This window comes from Erpetoichthys calabaricus, chromosome 17, assembly GCF_900747795.2.
Source record: "Erpetoichthys calabaricus chromosome 17, fErpCal1.3, whole genome shotgun sequence".
NCBI classification, from domain to species: Eukaryota; Metazoa; Chordata; class Cladistia; order Polypteriformes; family Polypteridae; genus Erpetoichthys; species Erpetoichthys calabaricus.
The window spans coordinates 86,808,193-86,829,923 of NC_041410.2; the positions used below are offsets into that span (position 1 = coordinate 86,808,193).

General features: G+C 38.8%; 1 protein-coding gene across 1 annotated transcript; it reads left to right on the top strand.

Annotated features, from left to right (window-relative positions):
- Positions 1-55: 55 nt before the first annotated feature.
- LOC114667980 (uncharacterized) lies at positions 56-21,731 on the top strand. The gene is made up of 7 exons (XM_051920429.1): positions 56-1,316; positions 8,748-8,966; positions 9,400-9,595; positions 15,966-16,172; positions 17,590-17,732; positions 19,732-19,858; positions 21,509-21,731. The coding sequence occupies exons 1-7, from the start codon at positions 121-123 to the stop codon at positions 21,692-21,694; spliced, it is 2,274 nt and encodes a 757-aa protein (XP_051776389.1). The 5' UTR covers positions 56-120; the 3' UTR covers positions 21,695-21,731.

Below are 21,731 nucleotides of genomic sequence, written 5' to 3' on the forward strand. Positions count from 1 at the left end.
GCCTAAACAAGTCCTGTGGGAGTGACCTGCCTGTCCACAGCTGCAATGCTGGTCTGTTCCATCAGGTTGCTCATTTAGTGAAAGGCTACATAACTCTACAACAACAAATTCAGGAAGGGAATGGAGAGCCTATTTGTCACGCTAGCTGAAGTCCAGTGGACTCCGGAGGAGTGTGGACCAGTACCCGTGCACACAGAAGACACATTTTGCTGCCAGGGTTTCCTCAGGTCCAGAAAGGTTTGTTCGGCATCTGCTGTACGGGAAGATTTCCACATTCACCTTGGACCCCAGTGTTCCCGTACATCTTCTTCGGCAAAAGCCATTTTCTTGGAGCTGTTGGACACAGAAACCGTCAACACTTTCTGCAAGCAACTGAACGCTCAAGGCTGTAAAAGGTGGCAAAATAAGCGGGTTACAGGTCAGGACTTTCTAGCGCTGACTGCTGTGGCCCTTCAGGGTGGCTTCCACAAGGGGCTGCGAATCAATGGCCTTACAGACTCTGTTAACAAGATGGAAAAGCTGCGACAGTCTTTACCCCAGGTGCAAGGTCTTCCTCTACTATTAGATGACTTAAAGGATGAAGAGGTGTTCTGGGTGGCGGTGCAGAATTTACTTGAAACGACGAGGAAAAATTTCCAGAAGGCTTGCACGCCAGGACAGAACCTTAGCATCAAAAAGTTTGAGCTGCGCTCCAAAGGCCAGCACACCATGAGTGAACTCAGAGTGGCAGTGCTTTTTGAGATGGCACATGGCTTTGTGTGCAATTTCTTCTTCTACTCAGCTTCGTGCTTGCCGAGAGGCACCGACAGTCCTCCAGTGTTGCACATCCTGTATGAGCTTTTGCAGCCATACTACAGCAAGGCGTATCATGTGCAGCTGGACCACTCCGCTTACTCAGATGGTCGTTTAGCGGATTCTTTTGCCCGTTTGGGAATAAAATTAAACTTTACAAGCTTCTGTCCCCGACTAGAAAAAACACCTGAAGAAGTGAATTCATCCTTCACAGACAGCCAGACTGCACTATGGTATCCATTTCTGGAAGGATGGGTATGGCCTGCTCTCGTGCCGCCTTCTCCAGAGACACATTTGGATCCATTCTTAATGTTATGGTTAGGGGTGCACTTAGTGTGCGTGGATGCATTTGTCCTCGGATCAGTAACACAGCATGGCACGATTGGTGAGATGTCCCTCTGCGATTTCAGCCATTCTCTTTCTGCGCAGCTGGCAAATGAGTGTGTTTCAGAGGAGCCCTTTATAGCAGGGTTAACGTTACACAACCTAAAGGACAGCTCTGGAAGAAACAGAGGCAGCATCAGGTTGATGTTTTATTTTCTTTGTTTTTTCACAGAAACAGACAACTGATTGAGCTTCATGGTGCTATAGTTAAGACTTCTCACCAGTCAGAAGTATCCAAAAATGAATTGTCAGTAAAACATCCATCCATCCATTTTCCAACCTGCTGAATCCGAACACAGGGTCACGGGGGTCTGCTGGAGCCAATCCCAGCCAACACAGGGCACAAGGCAGGAACCAATCCTGGGCAGGGTGCCAACCCACCGCAGGACACACACAAACACACCCACACACTAGGGCCAATTTAGAATCGCCAATCCACCTAACCTGCATGTCTTTGGACTGTGGGAGGAAACCGGAGCGCCCGGAGGAAACCCACGCAGACACGGGGAGAACATGCAAACTCCACGCAGGGAGGACCCGGGAAGCAAACCCAGGTCCCCAGGTCTCCCAACTGCAAGGCAGCAGCGCTACCCACTGCACCACCGTGCCACCCTCAGTAAAACATTTTATTGCTAATTTAAAAAAGAAATCTTAATGGTGTGCATGACCGGTGTTGTTTTGGGTTGTAATGTTACTGCTTCCTTGTACCTCTGATAAGTACCTGGGACAGAATCCCAAGCTAGACATTCTCCTAATGTTCTATTTCTTTCGGGATGTAGCTTTTCCAGTTATTTACATTTAAATCTTCATCTTAAAAATGGGTAGGTTACAGAGCCTATAAAAAGCATTCACCTCCTTTGGATGTTTTCACATTTTATTACCTTGCAATTTTGAATAACAGTGGATTTAAGCAGGCTTTTTTTAAAAAACTATTCATCAGAAAGATATTCTTTAATGTCAAACTTTGCACATATCTCTGCCAAGCTGACTAAATTAATTACAAATATAAAACACCTGGCAATGGTGGTTATAAAAAAAAACGTAAATAGGTCCATCAAGGACACAACGAGGCCACATATATCAATGGGGGGTCAGGCAGGAGGGAGTCTGCAGAAGCCAGTCACCATTTCTATTGTTCTGATGGTGTAGAGTCCTAGATTGTTACATGCACACTATTTAACAAGGCTGCCCACCTCTCTTTGATAGACAGTTTCATCATTAGTAGTGATGAGACCCATACATGTCATATCATCAGCAAGTTTCACAATTTGGTTCTGGAATTATCAAAGGAGGTACAAATATAAATGTAAGTTGAGAACAAGATGGGTGGAAGAATTGAGCCCTGGGGAGGACCTGGTCTGATACACAAACAATGAAACCATTTGAGAATGTTATGATAAACAGAAAGTCTTTCACTGCGTATTCCTCCGCACGGAAACTCTGATTTTACAGCGACATCTGCTGGTTAATAAAATAGTGATTAGTGTTGTTGATTAGATGAGATTCAGGGTTCAAACCAGTGCCACAGATCTGTAGAAATGAGAGGAATAGCGCACCAGCATTAGCCTATTTTAGATAATAGGCATAGTTTCGTACTTGGCTAAAAAATGGAAAATCATTTAGAACATAAAATCTAAGTGATGGTTTGGCACAGTGGCCTCATTGGATAACATCTAAGAATAATATTACACTAAATGCATTTTAATTGGAGTGTATTATACAAAAGCTTGAAGTGACCCCATATGACATGACCAAGATCTTTTGCACACACCATATCTTAAACCAGGGGGTGTCGAACTCTGGGCCTGGAGGGCCGCAGTGGCTGCAGGTTTTCATTCTAACCCTTTCCTAATCAGAGACCAGTTTTTACTACTAATGAACTCCTTTTCTCTTCATTTTAATAGCCCTGTTTTTAAGGATTCAGTCCCCTGAATTAATTCCTGTCTTCATTTAATGACAGCCAAACAGAAATAAGATTGAAATCCCAGTTTAGCTGGTCATTTCACAACTCCAACCAATTTTACGCCAAACAATCTCTTAACGAGATGCTGATTCTTGCTGTTAATTAAATCCGTTATTTAATTCTATGGCTTGTTGCTACTCTCATTCTGACACAGCAGACATTTCCAGTACTGTTGATTTTTCTGTTTTTACTAAGAACACCGTCAAAATGTTTTAGTGACCTGAGAGATCAACCTTACCGAGACTATCACCTTACTTTATTTTCAGATACCATGTAATGAACACAGGTGAGCTGGTCATGTGGCGGCTTGTTTTGTGTCTCACTATTATTTGGCTGCTAATTAAAGGAAAAGAGACAACTAAGGGGCCTGAGTTGAGTTAATTAAAACTAAGGCAGAAGAAGTTAAATAGCTGCAAAAACGTGTCACTAATGAAGAAGATGGTTAGAATGAAAACTTACAGCCACTGCGGCCCTCCAGGACCAGAGTTCGACACCCGTGTCTTAAAGGAATACTCCACCCCAACATTGCATTTTTGTACGGGTTTCTTACTTCATGTAGATTGCAGTGATGGCTGAGAAAAAAAAATAATCTCATGTTTCCATGCAGAATGGTGAGAAAAATGTATGATATAACAGAATCCAAAAATGACCCATGCAACACATGCAAAATCCATGTTTTTTTGGTAAATTTCTGTTAAACATTTACTTCCAGAATAATAAACACACATCATAAACACAATGGGATTGACTTTTTGAATTGAAGACTCACATCTCCCCCTCATTTGTTAGTCTTCAGTTCAAAAAGTGGATTGCTGTTACTTTAAAGCAGGGGTCCTCCATCACGGTCCTGATGGGCTGCAGTGGCTACAGGTTTTCTTTCCAACTAGCTTCCTAATTAGAAGACAGTCCTTGCTGATAAAGAAAATTGGTATTTAACTATTTGGCTTGTTAGTGATTTCATTCATCCAAGAGAAATTTTAATTTACTGTAGAGTTTCCTTCTCTGAGAACATTATTCATGTGTTTTGAGGACCAGAACAGATTTAATTTAAAGTTCCTTCCAATTCCCTTCTCATTTATTTCTAAACATTTTTAACAGAAATACTTCAGGGTGCACATGCACAGGTTTACAAGGAAGCACATTAGCTGGAGAGCTGCCAGTTTTATTGGTTATCTGCATTTCATTATTAAAACTTAAATGCAGCTGCTAAAAACTAAAATAGGCTAATAAGGGTTCTGAATTGTAACAGGCAAGGTAACTAAAATTAAGCCCAAAGAATGCATTGCTTTAGTAGTAAATAAATGGGTTCTAATTAAGAAATTGGTTGAAATGAAAACCTGCAGCCACTGTGGACCTTCAGGACTGTAATCTCTGATCTATAATTTAACTAAAATGTGTCTTTGATGAACGAAAATGCTAACAAGGCACATAGTTAAATACCAAGGTTCATTATCAGAAAGGACTGAGTTCTAATTAGGATACTACTTGGAATGAAAGCCACAGCAGTCCTCCAGAACCATGATTTTGGATCCTTGCTTTAAAAGAATACTCCGGCCAAAAGTGAACTTTCTTTATATGTTACTTACCCCATATACTTTTTAGTGGTGGCAGAGAAAAAAACATGAATGTCATGCTTTCATGCAGAACGGAAAGAAAAAAAGTTATGATGTAATACAAGTCAATAGTTCACCAATGCTGTGCTGTGCAAGCAATGTGAAAAACGTGGATGGAAAAAAGAATAAAAATTCTCCCATTGTTTGTGTCGTATAATCCATATGTCAGTTAACCAGTCGTATGCACAAAACATTTGTGTGTTATTTAATATTTGATTTCCGTACCTTTAAATGTGCTGCCATTTCTTGTGCTTTTCTGGAGGGAGCCCACAGGAGGCAGGGCCACCCTGATGTTCCTGCTGCCTGGTTGTCTTTCTGGCTTTATATTGGAGTTAGAAAGAGAGATCCAGCAGTGCATTGTTGAGTTTGTTTTCTGTACGTTTTGTTCTTGCTTTTAGGGTTCATTGGATTTATTTTGCTTCTGTCTTTGGATTTTGCTATTGGATTGTGTATTTGGACTAGCTTGCCTTGGATTGTGTAGGCAAATCCTTTTGGCCCTATTTTTGTACTTTTGTTATTTTTTGTTCTTTTTCAATACTAGGGGGCTCCCCCACCCCCAACCCCCAACCCCCGCCAGCGGCCGCCTCTCCGAAACCCCTCTTAAACGATGATACAATGGGAAACACATTTTTTTTTTGTTAACTCCTTTTTTGCTCAAGCAGCTACTGGCATGCTGCTGCTGCCGTCACGCATGATCTGCAATTCGCTCGCCTACCCTCAAGCCCAGCGGTAGGCACCATTGTGAAGAGGGGGGGGGCTGAGCGCACCCCAAGGAGACGCAGCCACTCCTCCGAAACCACTCTTAAACCGCGATACATTGGGAAACAAGTAACAGGTGTCTTTTTACTTCCTCTTTGATCGAGAAGCTGTTGGCTTGCTGCTGCTGCGTGCCGCGTGATCTGCATTTCGTGCGGAGCTGTGAACATTTAAAAGCCTGTACAGCACCTAAATATTCAATCTCTTTTCGCTGTTCCATTATTCCACCAAGTAATATTGTCAAATTGTGTGCGCTAATGTGATCTGTACTCTTATTTTTGAAGACTTTCAAATTTTCCTACTTCCATTATCTCTAATCTGCTCTGCATGTGTATCACGGGACTTGCGTCTGAAGGTTGTAAGTATGATGTGACCTGTCTGTCTCGAAGAGAAAGTGTCTCTGTCTCTCTTCAAAAGATCAGGTCTCATCCCCGGGAAAAAGTCTCATCTCGTCACAAGTTTTTTTTTATAATAGACAGAAATGTTGTCATTTATGAAAGTTCTTTTTGATGCATGGCTCTACAAGCCAGAGTTTAACAGTTTTCCCTCACCTTTGTGAGACATCTTGATATATTCAGGGACATTTTTGATATTTTGAACTTTAAAAGCCAGCTCCTCTCTTTTGGACCTACTTAGTTTTACGTCTACTGTTGATAATTGAAGACTGTCTGACTTGGACTGAGATTTATCTGGGCAGGCTAATTAAGGCCGTTGCCGGCTTTGTGGGGCATTTTGGGACAGGTAAATCTAAAATGCACAGTCTGGTTTAAATCAGAATGTTTACATAAGCCAGAGAGAAAAAGATACCAAAGCCAAAGTCTGAAACCTTAAAATGCATTTTTGTTTTCAAAGTTTTCTGCACAAACTCGGTGTTATGAGTGGATTCATTATTTCTTTTTTTTTGTACTTTTTCTGTCATTTTTCGAGTTCTAGCATTTCACGTGGGGTTTTCTTACCACTAGAATTCAAATTTAATATCAGTTTTCTGATTTGAAGCTAACTTTCAGTGGGGTTAAATATTTTGTGCCATTACATTTTGGTTATTTACGATTACCACCATTTTGTCTTCTTCTCATTAGGGCAGCTTCTGCATTGTCAGGGGTGTGTCCTCAGAGGGTGAGACCTTTGAATTATGACGTGCCAAATAAAAACGTTATAGTTGGGATCACTTCTCTGTTCGAGTTGACAGATTCAAAACCCTATTCTGAACTCCTTTTTTTGTGATGATCATTTTTGTTATTGAAACCAATTGTGTCCACAAGAAATCTGAATGCAAGTTATTTAAGAAGGAACAGTATTAACTAGTGGAGTCATCCTTTTCAGAACCTTTCACTTCTGTTTTTTTTTTTTTTTTTTTTTTTTTTTTTTACTTGTGCCTGACTTTTTTCATCCTTTGTTTTTGTATTCCTGGTTTTGACATTTTTCTGTCTTTGACTTCATCTTGTCCCTAGGTGTCTTCTTTAAAATTCTTCTTTCTAGTTTTTCTTGCACCGTTTATATAGTGTCATGATGTTATGTCAAGTAACTTCTGAAGACATGCCTGTAGCAACCCACTTGGTTACGGTGGCTCAAAATAGTGGCATAAAAAACAAAGCAAACTGGCGTCACAGCAACATTCCAACTAGAATGTTAATAAACAAGCTTCTTCAAAAACAAAACTATACAGAAAATCACCAGTGCAGAATGTTCCTTAATAATTCAGACAAAGAATAATCCTTACTTAAAGTTCTGAAAAATGTATTGAAGGAGAAAAAATATTTTTTAACGGAATCTAACTATAATGCTATCTTGCTATTCTTTTCCATGCATTTCTAATTTTTATTTGCAGAAGCTAATGGACATTGTGAATTTCCCCTTGGGATTAATAAAGTATCCTATCTATCTATCTATCTATCTATCTATCTATCTATCTATCTATCTATCTATCTATCTAGCCAGCCTAGTATACTAAAATTAATATCTATCTATCTATCTATCTATCTATCTATCTATCTATCTATCTATCTATCTATCTATCCAGCCTAGTATACTAAAATTAATATCTATCTGTCTATCTATCTATCTAGCCTAGTATACTAAAATTAATATCAATCTATCTATCTATCTAGCCAGCCTAGTATACTAAAATTAATATCTATCTATCTGTTAGACAGATAGATAGATAAGGCACTATCTATCTATCTACCTATCTATCTATCAACCACCTAGTATACTAAAATTAATATCTATCTATCTATCTATCTATCTATCTATCTATCTAGCCAGCCTAGTATACTAAAATTAATATCAATCTATCTATCTATCTAGCCAGCCTAGTATACTAAAATTAATATCTATCTATCTGTTAGACAGATAGATAGATAAGGCACTATCTATCTATCTACCTATCTATCTATCAACCACCTAGTATACTAAAATTAATATCTATCTATCTATCTATCTATCTATCTAGCCAGCCTAGTATACTAAAATTAATATCTATCTATCTATCTATCTATCTATCTATCTATCTATCTATCTATCTATCTAGCCTAGTATACTAAAATTAATATCTATCTGTTATATAGTGCCTTATCTATCTATCTAGCCAGCCTAGTATACTAAAATTAATATCTATCTGTCTATCTATCAACCCACCTAGTATACTAAAATTAATATCTATCTATCTATCAACCCGCCTAGTGTACTAAAATTAATATCTATCTATCTATCTATCTATCTATCTATCTATCTATCTATCTATCTATCAACCCACCTAGTATACTAAAATTAATATCTATCTATCTAGCCTAGTATACTAAAATTAATATCTATCTGTTATATAGTGCCTTATCTATCTATCTAGCCAGCCTAGTATACTAAAATTAATATCTATCTGTCTATCTATCAACCCACCTAGTGTACTAAAATTAATATCTATCTATCTATCAACCCACCTAGTGTACTAAAATTAATATCTATCTATCTATCAACCCGCCTAGTGTACTAAAATTAATATCTATCTATCTATCAACCCGCCTAGTATACTAAAATTAATATCTATCTATCTAGCCAGCCTGCCTAGTATACTAAAATTAATATCTATCTATCTATCTATCTATCTATCTATCTATCTATCTATCTGTTATATAGTGCCTTATCTATCTATCTATCCAAGTATATTAAAATTAATATCTATCTATCTTATCTTTCTTTAATTATTATCATCTAACAGGACTGCGTTTATGTCATTTCCTCAGGGAGAAGCTGGAGATGAGAAACCGTGGCTCCTACTATTGGGGTGATAAAGAAGAAGCAGGCATGCATAGGAAAGCAGGAAAAGGACCACCTCATGGTTCTGTAGGTTTAACCAATTTGGGAAATTCCTGTTACATTAACGCTGTGCTGCAGTGTTTGAGCTACACCACTCCACTTTTGCAAGAACTTCTCTGCGAAGAAAAATGGCCAGATCAGCCAAGGTGAGTGACCAATCTTGTGCTAAGATCCTTTGAACATTTCCTTTAATTTAGATTGTTTCTTTGCATCTACTGTAGTTCAGAGTCTGCGGTATACAGTGTGTTGCGTTACAGTGCTCCTTTTAAAGCTAGATTTCTGCACAGACACGCTTTACTGAAGTTAAAATTTTCCAGAAACTTCAGCTATGCACAAGAGGTTTCCAGCATCTTGAGAAGGATTTAGTTTTGCTTCCTCCTGAACCAGTTATAGTACTTTTGGAACCTGATGAAGTTTTTTTTTTTTTTTTTAATTTGTAGTTGTTTAGAATAAGATTTTGCATTTTACTGTGCTAAGGTGAAGCTAAAAGTTCTTGCACAGATACATTTCTCAGTTGGCAGATCCTTGCAAGCAATCTGGGCATGTTTAGTAGAGCAATAAATTTCACTTTATTTTCAGCCAGAGGACTGATGTGACCCGTGCTGTTGTCACACTTCTAGCAGACATGTGGACTGGCCACTTGGAGCAAAGGACTTTACATGAAAGCGTGTCTTTTATCAAGCAGATGCACCCTCAGTTCACCAACAGTAGACAGCAAGATGCACAGGAATTGCTTCTGTGTCTTATGAATGCACTTCATGAAGACTTAAAAAAAGTAAGAAGCTGTACTTGATGTGCGTTTACAAGTGGAAGTCTGTTCCAGCATGTCAGCCTTCAAATCTTGTGTGCTCTGAAAGGCTACTTAGAATAGAATTGATGTCACCAGTCTATATATTTTAACATTTTAGTGACTAGAACTTTGTCAGAGGGTGCTTGATCCAACCAGATTTCATAACAGCCATAACCAAAGATGTTTTGATGAAGTATTTCTGAAAAACAAAAACAGAAACAAATAATATTGTTAACTTCTTACAGTTGTACAGTGACACCTTGTGGGACTTCTCTCTCATCACAACGACATGTAAATTACTGGCATTAGTTTAATTACCAGTACTAAGTAGACAGATTGTGAGTAAAGTGCTTGTGACACTAGCCAGGTTTCCATCCAAGGAGTTTTTGCGAAAAAATATTTAGCGCTTCAAATTTTTTACCGATATAGCTGATGGAAATGCTAATTATCGATAAAATGTTGTACATGTCGACATAATATTTTTCCGTTTAACTTTAGCGCATAAATTCCATATCGATACTTCAGATGTCGCAAAAACTACATTGGAAACAGTTTTTGTCGGAAAAAAGGGCTTTAACGCAAATAAATGTGTCACATTTTCATCACGTGCAATCAAAACGAGAATGGCGGAGCGGTTCGCATGGTCTGATGAAGAGAGTTTTTTTTGATTAAACGTCGTTATTTTGTATTAATTCAAATTTCCGTTTTAATTAAAAACCTTAAGGGAAGCAGGTTAATTCAGTTGTTATCGCACTGAGAAGGGATGTTGAAAGGCAGGCTCACCCGTACAGATCAGATGCTGCAAACACAGCTGCATCATCGGCACTTCCAGGAGTGCCAACGCAAATGTCTCGTATCATGCACCTGTCATCAACAAGGGCCTGGAGAACAATAGATGGCCACCCTTTGCGATTAATGTAATCGCGGTAGCCTTCCGTCGGGGGAAGAATAGGCACATGCGTGCCATCCAGCGCACCGTAAATCTGTGGCACAAGATGCACCAAGGAATTGCGGTATGCAATTTCATTGGCCTCCGCTACAGTCGGAAGTCTGATATAACGGCGCATTAATTTTTCTTTAATAGCGGTACACACAGCATATACACATCGATGGACGGTAGTTTTACTAACCCCGAAAGTTTCTCCAACTACTCTATACTCGGCGCAGGTTGCCAGCTTGTAAAGGGCGATGGCAATCCGCTTTTGGGTTGGAACCGGTGGTCGGTGGCAACCTGTGATGGGCGCAACATCAGGACTGATGAATCCACAAAACATCTCAAACGTCGGCCGTGTCATTATAAAATGTTGCAGCCAGAGATTTTCTGTTAAGTGTCTCTCCACCACCTCCTCCCAGAAGGTCTTATTCCGTCGTCTCTCCCATACCCGTGGGTTTCGTCGCACTGGGGTACTTTCTTCGAGCTCTAGGGCTATCAGACAACCAAAAGCTTCATTCTGCTGTCGTCTTCGGATATTATGTACAATTCCAATTATTTGTGAAACTGAAATAACAGTAAGCTGGCAAATTTCAAAAAACTCTGAATAATCTCTCCATTTCTTTGTTTCTTTGTTTAGTGGAGGGGGCGTAACGTGGAAAACAAAAGGTAGATAATTTGCGACATACACAAAATTATGTATGGAAACGGCTCAAGGGCAGATTTTTTTCGCGATACAACAAAAGTTATGCGACAGTTCGTTTTGGGGGGGGGGGGGATGACGCCATCACGCACACCATTTTATCGATAAAAAGCCAGTTTGATGGAAACAGGCTGGAGACAGCAAATTTCGCACATTTTTTTTACGTATATTCTGTTTGTCGATAACAAAACGTCGCAAAAAACTGGATGGAAACTTAGCTACTGTGCGTCTCTATCCATGGTTGGTTCCTGCCTTAGACCCAATGGAGGCTCCAGCTCCCTCCAACCTCATAATGGAATAAATTTATTCAGAAAATGAATACTTGTATATTATTAGAAATTAAGTTGTAAATTCATTGGAAATATCTTTGAGTTTCTAATATATTGGAAAGTCAAGCAAAACGACCTTTTATTGGCTAACTAACCTTCTTCAGGGAAGATGTAATCAGAAGAAGGGCCTGAGTTGCCTCGAAAGCTTGCATATTATAACCTTTTTAGTTAGCCAATAAAAGGTGTCATTTTGCTTGACTTCTCACTACATTCATAATGGCTAACACAGTACAACACCTTAGTACTACTAATGTATTGGATAACATTCTGGAAATCATCCCCAGAGTAAAAGTAACATAATAGAGTTACAAAAATATTGTATTGTTTTTTTAATAGTCAAAGTCTAAGAAGAAAAGAACCACAATGAAATCCATGCTGTTACACTGGTTGGTTGAGCTGGATAAGTACATTTTTAACTCTAATTACTGTGGTGCCTGGCCTACGTGCTCAAAAGCATTCCACTTTGCATTTCTCTTTCCTTCTCACTATTTCTCTAAGCTTTCAATGCCCACGTCAGGACTGGCTTGGAGATTCATCTAGATCTATCCAGAAAATCATTTTTTGGGATTTGCTTCACTTTCATGTAAAGGGCATTTTTAATAATTCTCATTATAGACAGCAAAATTCCACATATTTGGAGAAAGTGCTGGACTTTGTATGCCATGCAGAAATTTCACTTTAACAGGAGACCCTTTACAAGGCTTAACACCAAAGCCAGGGCCTGGATGCAAGTAAGCAAAAAAATCCCCATCTACATCCTCCTGCCAATGTGCCAGTATAGACAATGGAGTCAAGTCAAGTTGGGGAGCATGCACTGGTACAGTGCGTTGCCGCACCCACTACACGTCGAAACAGCTCAGGATCCCGGTTGGCAACCCCCCAGGCGGACACGTGATCCAGTCCTACCCTCCGGAAATGACCCTCTATCTGCCACAGCCAGGTGTTACATGGACGACCCCTTGGCCTGGTCCAGCCACTCGGGTCCCCAACAATGAGGATCTTATGAGCTGGATCACCCTCGAGGAAACGCGCCACATGGCCGTAGTGCCGTAACTGACGCTCCCTCACAATACAGGTAATGTGCCTCATTCGGGACTCCATGAGCAACACAAAGTCAAACCAATGGTACCCAAAGATTTTCCAGAGAGACACAGTACCAAAGGAGTCCAGTCTTCGTCTCAGGTCACTGTATAGCGTCCATGTCTCACAACCATATAGTAAGACAATGGAGTAATAGGGAAAAATGTTGGTGATAATAACTGAATTTGATACTTATAAGGCTACCACTTATTTAAAAAACAAAAAACTTGGACTTGCCTCACAACTTGAATCATCACGCTTATAGAAAAACCCTGAGTAGTGACCCTTTTCATCCCAAATAACGTGCAAAAGCATCTTTAGAGCTGGGGTGGACTGTCTTGGGCCTAGGCCCAAGGTGACAGCCCACCTTGACAAATGATGTCCATTGGCTTTCAAGAATGAAATACTTTTGATTTGCAAGGGTTTGCTTTTCACTATGTCCATTGTGATGTTGTTAGTTACTAAGTCTGGCCAAAGTGAAGGGTCAAAAAAAAAAAAACATTCAAATCACAATTATTCCCTATTTCTGTACCTTTCATTGAATTATTAAAACTTTGACATTAGTTGCCTCTGCAGCATTGTCGCCATGATTAACAAGTTTGGTGGATGTTCTTACAAAGTGGGTGCTGCCCTAGAACTCACTGCCTGCCAAATGATTTTGACACTCAGTGGTACGTGCTACTGCTACATGAGGAACTGTGAGCCAGGAACCATACACTCTTTTGTCAGTCTTTTCTCACTACCAGACTTACACTTTTGCATCATCTTCACCACCTACTGCACTAGCGTACAGCAACTACATATAGTTTTTCAGCCTTACGAGACTGGTCCAGCAGAGTATTATTTTTATATCTTATGTAATGTAACATGACACCTGCAGTGTACAATTTGGTTGAAATATATCTCTTTATTATAAAAGAAAATCTTGAGACAAGACTTTTGCCAAGAGATTTCGTCAAGTCCCACCCTCCTCTCAACTACTTTCAAACGCTGTGAGAATCTGTGGTCCCACAACAGTTAAAGCTACTACAAGTTTAATTTCGAAGAAACCACAATTCGGTCAGGTTTATACTTATGATCACAGAGAAGTGATGCAACATAGAATCAAAAGAGTTAAACGATCGGATGCATTAGAAATTCTACGGTCAATAATGGATACAAATCCATACGTCCAAAAGTATCAAACTTTACACGAAATTTATCTGCAAAACAAGGACAAAGAAGTTTTCTTGGATTTGTATATGAATCAGAAAGATCACAATCGCATTTATAATAAACCAACATGTAACAAATTGTCAGCGATAATAGTTTCAAAAGATGGAGATATCAAAGACAGAAGTTGATATTCGTCTTTATCCAAAAGCACAGCATGATTTGTTGTTTCTGTCTAATAATTCAACTCATTCCGATCCTTTACTCTTTCCTTTGCTTTTCCCTGATGGTGAAACAGGATGGTCGTATAATATGAAACACATGAATTCGGATAAACGAAAAACACCCACACAATATTTCAGGTCAAAATTAGCGATACGTCCCAATGTATTGTACATCCGCTTCACTCTACGCAAGCAGATCCACGAAGTGGCTAGCACGTAGCACCAGCCCGGGGGTTGGCAAGCGAAGCAAGTCTTTAATTAGGAAAAAACAACATATTTTTCACTTAAAATATTGCTCTGCCTTTTGCATTACAGTATCAGTTAAAACAAACTGAATAAACAGAAAGGACTTGTACTATACAGTAAGGAAAGTTCCTTACTTAAATACATTGTGTTGCGTACATTTTAAATCTTATCTGGGTTTACTACAATATTGATTTGCCTCTATAAGTTCAAGACTTGTTTGTTATTTAATGCAGTGCGAACCTAATGGCCAGAGAAATTGCAGTGCTCATTGCACAGTATGAAGAATAAGAGTTGAGGGTGAACAGCCGCTTAATCTACTTAACTAAGAATTTATGAAAAAAATGGTTATACTTGTACAAGCTGTACTAAAATATCAGTTTTGATAACTGCTTGACCCAATGTGCTGTTGTCTCTGATTAATTTAACACATCTTTGTGCCTCAGTCATATTTAAATAAAGAAAACTGGGGAGCTCTGCCCCTTGCTTGCTTCGCTCACCAACCCCAGGGTTTGGTTAACCGGAAATACAATTTAAAGAGATTATTTTCATGGGAATTGTTACATATGCATTATTTTCACTTTTACTTTAAAACTTCAGTTAAAACAATATTTGGAATTAACTTTTCTTCAAGATTTCATTGAATTTTGATTCCGTGTTTGGATTTACATTGTGACAACGCAACGTGTAACTGCCTGTGAGTGAATATCGTTTCTTTCTCTCTAATAAATAAAACATAAGAATGTTTGTCCCTGTGATTTGTTTGTTGTCATAGCAAAAGCTATTCTCACAGGAAACTGTAAACATTTTAATACGAGTGGCATATCAAGATCTCCTTTAGTGTCTAATGTCATTAGTGAAGATGTACTACATTACCTTTCTTGTCGCCTGTTAAAATTTTACGTTAGAATTGTTTGACCAATTTTAATACAACTAATCTTGTTCCATTGCATAGTCCATCACTCAGACATATATTACGCAATAACATTACCATACATCCTTCTTTCAACAGTAATTCGGCTGATGGAAGACTGGATGGTGTTAACGCTTGTAGATATTCTTCGGGATATTGTAAATTGATTTTCATCTTCTGCACGATCACCACCAACTGCTTCAGCATAGTCTATTGATATGCATTTAATCAATTTACCACATAACCGATCGGAAATTTTCGTGTTAATTCATTTGACTTCATCGTTTCTCGCTGCCATATTTAGATGAAGGGGTGATTCTAAACTGGATCTTCGTAAGTGTGTGTGTGTGCTCATAAGTAAGCCCTTTAATTGATTGGTGCATGTTCAGGTAAAGTGCCAGAATGCACCTGATGACCGTGGTCTTGTTTGAAAATAGTTGTAAGTAGGGTGTGACTTGAAAGAATCTCATGACAAAAGTCTCCGTCTCACGGACTTCCTTTCAAAAAGTCACATCTTGTCGCAGGATTAGTCTCGTCTCGTCCCAAGATTTTTTTTTTATTATAATAGAGAGACATTAAAATGTAATCAAAAGGCTGCAAGAGAAATGCAAAATAAAAAAAATATTTAAGTGAGCAGCAAGTAAGAAAACCTGCCACAACACTGGTGCTCCTGTCAGCAGCTGATAGCTCACCATGACTTAGGTTTGACCATGGCCAGAGTAAGACATACCCTGTAGAGTAGAAATATAAGTTTATCTTTTCATTTCAACTTAATTTCAGACAAGATCAAGAAGCCACTCACGATTTGAAAGTGGGAAATCATCCACCGAGGAACCAAAAGAGTTTTCCATCATTACGCAACTCTTTGAAGGCCTGCTAAGCTATGATATGATATGCCTTATATGTGACCATCAAATCCTGACAAATGAAGTTTTCACAATTCTGTCACTGCCTATTCCAGCTAACACCAAGGAGTGCTCTGTTCAGGTGAGCCGTTTGGGGTTTAGTTATTGCAGAGCCATGTTTTATTGCCAGCATGCTGTCAAGTCTTGTTAAGCTTTCTTTTGGAAGTGTTATTTAATTGAGGGTTTAACAATTGGAAATTTGTAAACTGTACTATTTATGAAACAAATTTAGATTAGGAAACAGTTTATAAAAATAGCACATTTGCAAACTAATGCAGTAAAAAAGTAGAAAAAATTCTATGATCTTGTTCTAGGTAGATTTACAGATGTGCCATACTTTTTCCATTGCTTGATAATTGATTTAACTGGACACATGGTTAATTTGATATTCTTCTTTCTTGGAGTTTCTTGTATTGTTCTTTTGTGTTTATTGTGTAGGTGATTCCAAAATACTGACTCAGCACAAATTGTCCCTTCCAGATAAGATGTATTTATACAACAATCTACTGAAAATGGCAGAATGTGTGACACATGAGGTCACCAGAGTGACCATATAGAAGCGTGCATTGCCACAGTACTGTACACAAGATTGTCCGATACCTACTGTGTAGTGTGCAAAGTAACTTTTTTTTATCTTTGTCCTTCTAGTTTGGTAGTTTTAGGTTTTTTTTGAGGTATTCAAGTTCTTGTTAATGATTTCATTTTTACTGACAGATCAGTTTGACTTTCAGCTTAGACCTCGGTTTGTTCCTAAATATGTTCATCTTCCAATCCTTATCACCCTGAGTCAGTAAACAAACACAATTACCTGCTCACTCTACAGAACTCCCTTCTCTCCAGTCCTCTGACTTTCCTTCTGCCATTTCAATGTTTGTCACCTGCTAACACTAAGCTCCCAAGGTACTGGATGAAAGGGATTTAAAGCTCGGGTCCAGGAACACTTCCAGCAAACCATTCATAAATACTTCTGGGTTATTCGGCCACCATTCAAAGCTTGTTGGTCATTTAGAGGAAGTCAACCCCAGGTTCCCCTGGAGGCTCCCCACAATATGGAGTGTGACTGGACACTGCTAGAGTGTTATTTTCCCCAGAACTCTTGCAAGTCTAACCCACAGTGTCACCTAGTGGCCCGGAGAATATTTACAATGCTAACAAATGTATTGTTACCAGTTCCAGCTTCACAGGATTGTAACCTGGACATCTTTGCAAAACCCATTAAATGACTTTTTTTTTTTTTTGAGAAATATTTATTTTTCACTTTCTTATAAAGTCATGCTGTACTAGTGTACATTCAGCAATGTATTTCTGGTTTACTTCTTATGTACCTGTTTGTTTTTTTCTAGTCAACTATAAAGGGGTCACACTTTCCCATTTCTCTTGCTTCTGTGCCTTTCAAAGGACGTAACCAACTTTCTGGGAGCTGGTAATGCTGAAATATTGGTTGTAAACATACAGAAGATTTTAAAATATGCTTTTCATTTGATTCGTCTCCAAAATAGGATTGCCTGGAGCTCTTCTTTCAACCAAACGCTTTGCAGCAAGGTGACCAAATCTTTTGTCCTCAGTGTGAAGAGAAACAGGATGCAGCAGTTCTGACAACTCTCTCAAAATCTCCTCAGATTCTCATCTTGCATTTGAAGCGGTAAATGTGTTCACTTCTTTATTCTTTAAATGGCTTGTCTTTCGACATGTTTATACTTTTTAATTTGTTGCTTTTTCTTGTAGCCTGATACTCTAACAGATAGATAGATACTTTATTAATCCCAATGGGAAATTCACATTTTCCAGCAGCAGCATACTGATACAATAAATAATATTAAAGAATGATAATAATGCAGGTGAAAAAAAAGACAATAACTTTGTATAATGTTAAATTTTAACGTTTACGCCCCCGGGTGGAATTGAAGAGTCGCATAGTTTGGGGGAGGAACGATCTCCTCAATCTGTCAGTGGAGCAGGACAGTGACAACAATCTGTTGCTGAAGCTGCTCTTCTGTCTGGAGATGATACTATTTAGTGGATGCAGTGGATTCTCCATAATTGATAGGAGCCTGCTGAGCACCCTTCGCTCTGCCACAGATGTTAAACTGTCCAGCTCCATGCCAACAATAGAGCCTGCCTTCCTCACCAGTTTGTCCAGGCGTGAGGCGTCTTTCTTCTTAATGCTGCCTCCCCAGCACACCACCGCGTAGAAGAGGGCGCTCGCCACAACTGTCTGATAGAACATCTGCAGCATCTTATTGCAGATGTTGAAGGACACCAGCCTTCTAAGGAAGTATAACCGGCTCTGTCCTTTCTTACACAGAGAATCAGTATTGGCAGTCCAGTCTAATTTATCATCCAGTTGCACTCCCAGATATTTATAGGTCTGCACCATCTGCACACAGTCACATTTGATGATCAGGGGGTCCATGAGGGGTCTAACTGTTATCCTTATCCCATATTTTGTGCAAAATAAGAGGATGAATGGCTGGATCTTCTGTATTTTCTGTATTACATTTTTCTGTATTTATTCCTGTTAATAGCAGGACTTCTTTCTAACCGAGTATTGTGAGCCAGCCCTTCAAACTGGAGGAGTTGCTCAGTCGGACAAACATCAGGGGCTAAGTACAAACAAAAATCAGCAGCAAAACATTTTAGTGCAACTGAACTAATGCAATATGTCATTCACTAAATTCAGTAAAAGTTAATCGTGTGTTTCTATAAATTCTTATATGATACAGTCAGAAATCATATTTGTGTTCAGCTTGGAGCTGTGCTTCATATTCACGAAAAATCTTTCTGGAACCATAACTTTTGTAAAAAAAAAAAAAATATTGCCCAGTGTTTAAATAGTTGCTTAATACAGTTACACATCTTGGTAGCCAGTGCCCATGCTGACAGCACCAGGCACAAGGCAGGAAGAAACTGCAGCTGCACACAAGCACAAGTCTTTGTGTGTCACCAGTTAACCTAATGCTGTGGTGCTGAGGGAACCCTGGAGAAAACTCCACTTAGGCAAGGAGAGAACTTGCTAACCTCGTAGAAGCACAACTCAAAGTAACCAAAGGGTACAAATCCAAACACTCAAGTTATATAATACAAGTTACAGCATATAGCATTATTGCCACCTAGTGGTGCAATAAAAAGTGGTTAGTAATCTGGTCCTCCCATCTGCTTTAAAAGTTATATTTCAAACGTGTAAAAGGATTAGTTTATGTATAGTACTGACAGATTTATGAAGCCTCTGTGCAGTACTGAGACTTACAAAATATATAAGAGAGCAAACTTTATGGATTTACACCTAGTCTCTTGTTGCACAGTTTTACTTTTTGTGCACATTTTTAATTGTAATGTAGGACCAGTGATTTGTCAAAAAGATTTTCTGAGCACTTCTTACCACCATAATTTTTGTGTATTTTTTCACACCTCTAAATACAGTGTCATGTTCTTCAAAAAATATATAACCAGCAGTTTTATAGATAGATAATCGGAAAGGTTGTTTTTACATGTTTGTTTTCCAAGGCCAATGTCTCTGGATAAAGTTAATCCAACCCTGATTCAAATACCCACAAATTGTTAAAAATTAGACTATGTTGAAATTGAAAACTTGACTACAGGCACAAATATGTACCCTAAGATTAACCACATTCCATCTGTAGTTTTCAATACAGGGGAAAAAAGAAGCAGAAACTGAATACTTACGTCAAGTTTGTGGTGGAGACTCTGGATCTGTCCCCCTATTTAACTACCAGGACCAACTCGCAATACTTCTTATATGCTGTAGTGGTGAGTAGATCAGATTTAGACGTTTAATATTCCAAATGTCATTAACAAGATTGAAAAAGTAATTTCATATACAGTGTCCAAGAACAAATTTAAACAAAGTTGGTTTTAGACAGTTGTTTCACATTCAGAGAAAAGTGTAAACTGGGACTAGGAAAAATATCAGACACTGAAGCCAATACAGACTTACCCCAATCCATTCATTGAATGATAACCATTATACAATGTGCCTGTACTTTGTCCAAGTGGATCAATGTAAAGGCACAGAGACATGATAGCATGGCTAGGTAAATGCCCTGTCATATTACATAACTGTTCCAGCAATTTTCAGTTGCAGGTTTCATTTACATAATCTAGGGAGATGGATGCAGACATGGCACACTCATGTAATCTGACATGCCCTGCAATAAGTTCAAACATCCTGTGATGTGCATCAACAAAATCAAACAGGTCTGGTTTTATCATAAGTTGCTGTTATCTTAAGTATGCATGAGCATTGAAGCCAGTGAGCACTCCCCTGGCTGTACAGGGCCTCTAATGCAGTCAAGAGGAGTAAAGAATACAAGTAGGTATTTTGGATGTAGCAGACAGACCTGTAAAGCATTTGCATAGCACTGACTGTCAGGCAGTAAGTTATTAGCTGTGAGAAAAAGTCTTGAGTTCACAATACTTGGGAAATTTGAAACTATGCTGGAAAGTCATGTAATTTGTCATTCTCAGCAAATGCTGTGTAATCCAACATCCTCAGGTGATGAGAACAAATCAGGACAAACTGATGCAAGCCCCCATCACACTACATTACTTTTCCTGAGATTTTCAGTCGTAGAATTCATTTACATAATTCTAGAAAGTCTAGGGAAGTCATCACACACTCCCTTGACTGCCCATTCTGTAGTTTAAAATTCCCTGCAAATCAGTTTGGCCAGTCTGTGACTCGCCCCAACAAAATCAAAACTTTGTTTAGGTCTTAGGGACGGGCTCACATGTATGTAAGTGCTGGAGAGCAATGCATATGGTTCAGCAACAAGGAAAGAATGAAAGCAGGGATTTTGGACCATTCAAACTAAAGGCTTCTCTGTCTGATATATAGTGTTTGTCATTATAGAATTGAAAAATGAAAATAAAAAGGATGGAGATTGCAGTATACCTTGCCATACCTGGAAAGTCTTGGTATAGCACTGGCATCGTCAGGTAGCACGCTATTAGACATCAGAATGTGGCGAGCTTCTGATACTTTGAAAATGTGAAACTGCTGAAAAAACTGCAAGAAGTCACATCATTTGTCAACTTATGTGGTTCTTGCCAAGTAATCTGACATCTTCAAAGCAACAAGATCAGCAATTGTAGTCATTAAGTTTGACATCCTTTACAACTACAAGTTATGCGATGTGCCCCAGCTTAGCTGCATTGAATTACTCAAAGTTTCTGATGCCAACAGTGGGATTGCTTGTAATGCACACTCTTTGCTAATGTATCATAAAAAAGGAGGACAGTGGTGAAGACTCCTGGGGATGAGCAAACATATCTGTGATACCAACTACAATTCTACATTTTCCTTGTTGGTGCATATTAGGTTTATACACGTAAATGTCAAATAGTTAATGATTTTATGAAGCAAAGTCCGATTTACTTTTCTTCATCCATGTTTTTCAGAACCACATTGGTGATTTGGATAATGGACACTATACAGCCTATTGCAGAGACCCTTTCACCAAACACTGGCATCAGTATGATGACGAAATTGAATCAGACATCAAAGAAGACTTTGTACAGTCTCCTCAGGCTTACTTGCTTTTCTATAGCACAGAAAACCTGCCAGTTCCTTGTCTTCATTTTTGATACACATGACAGACTATTGTTAGAGCACATTACTGTA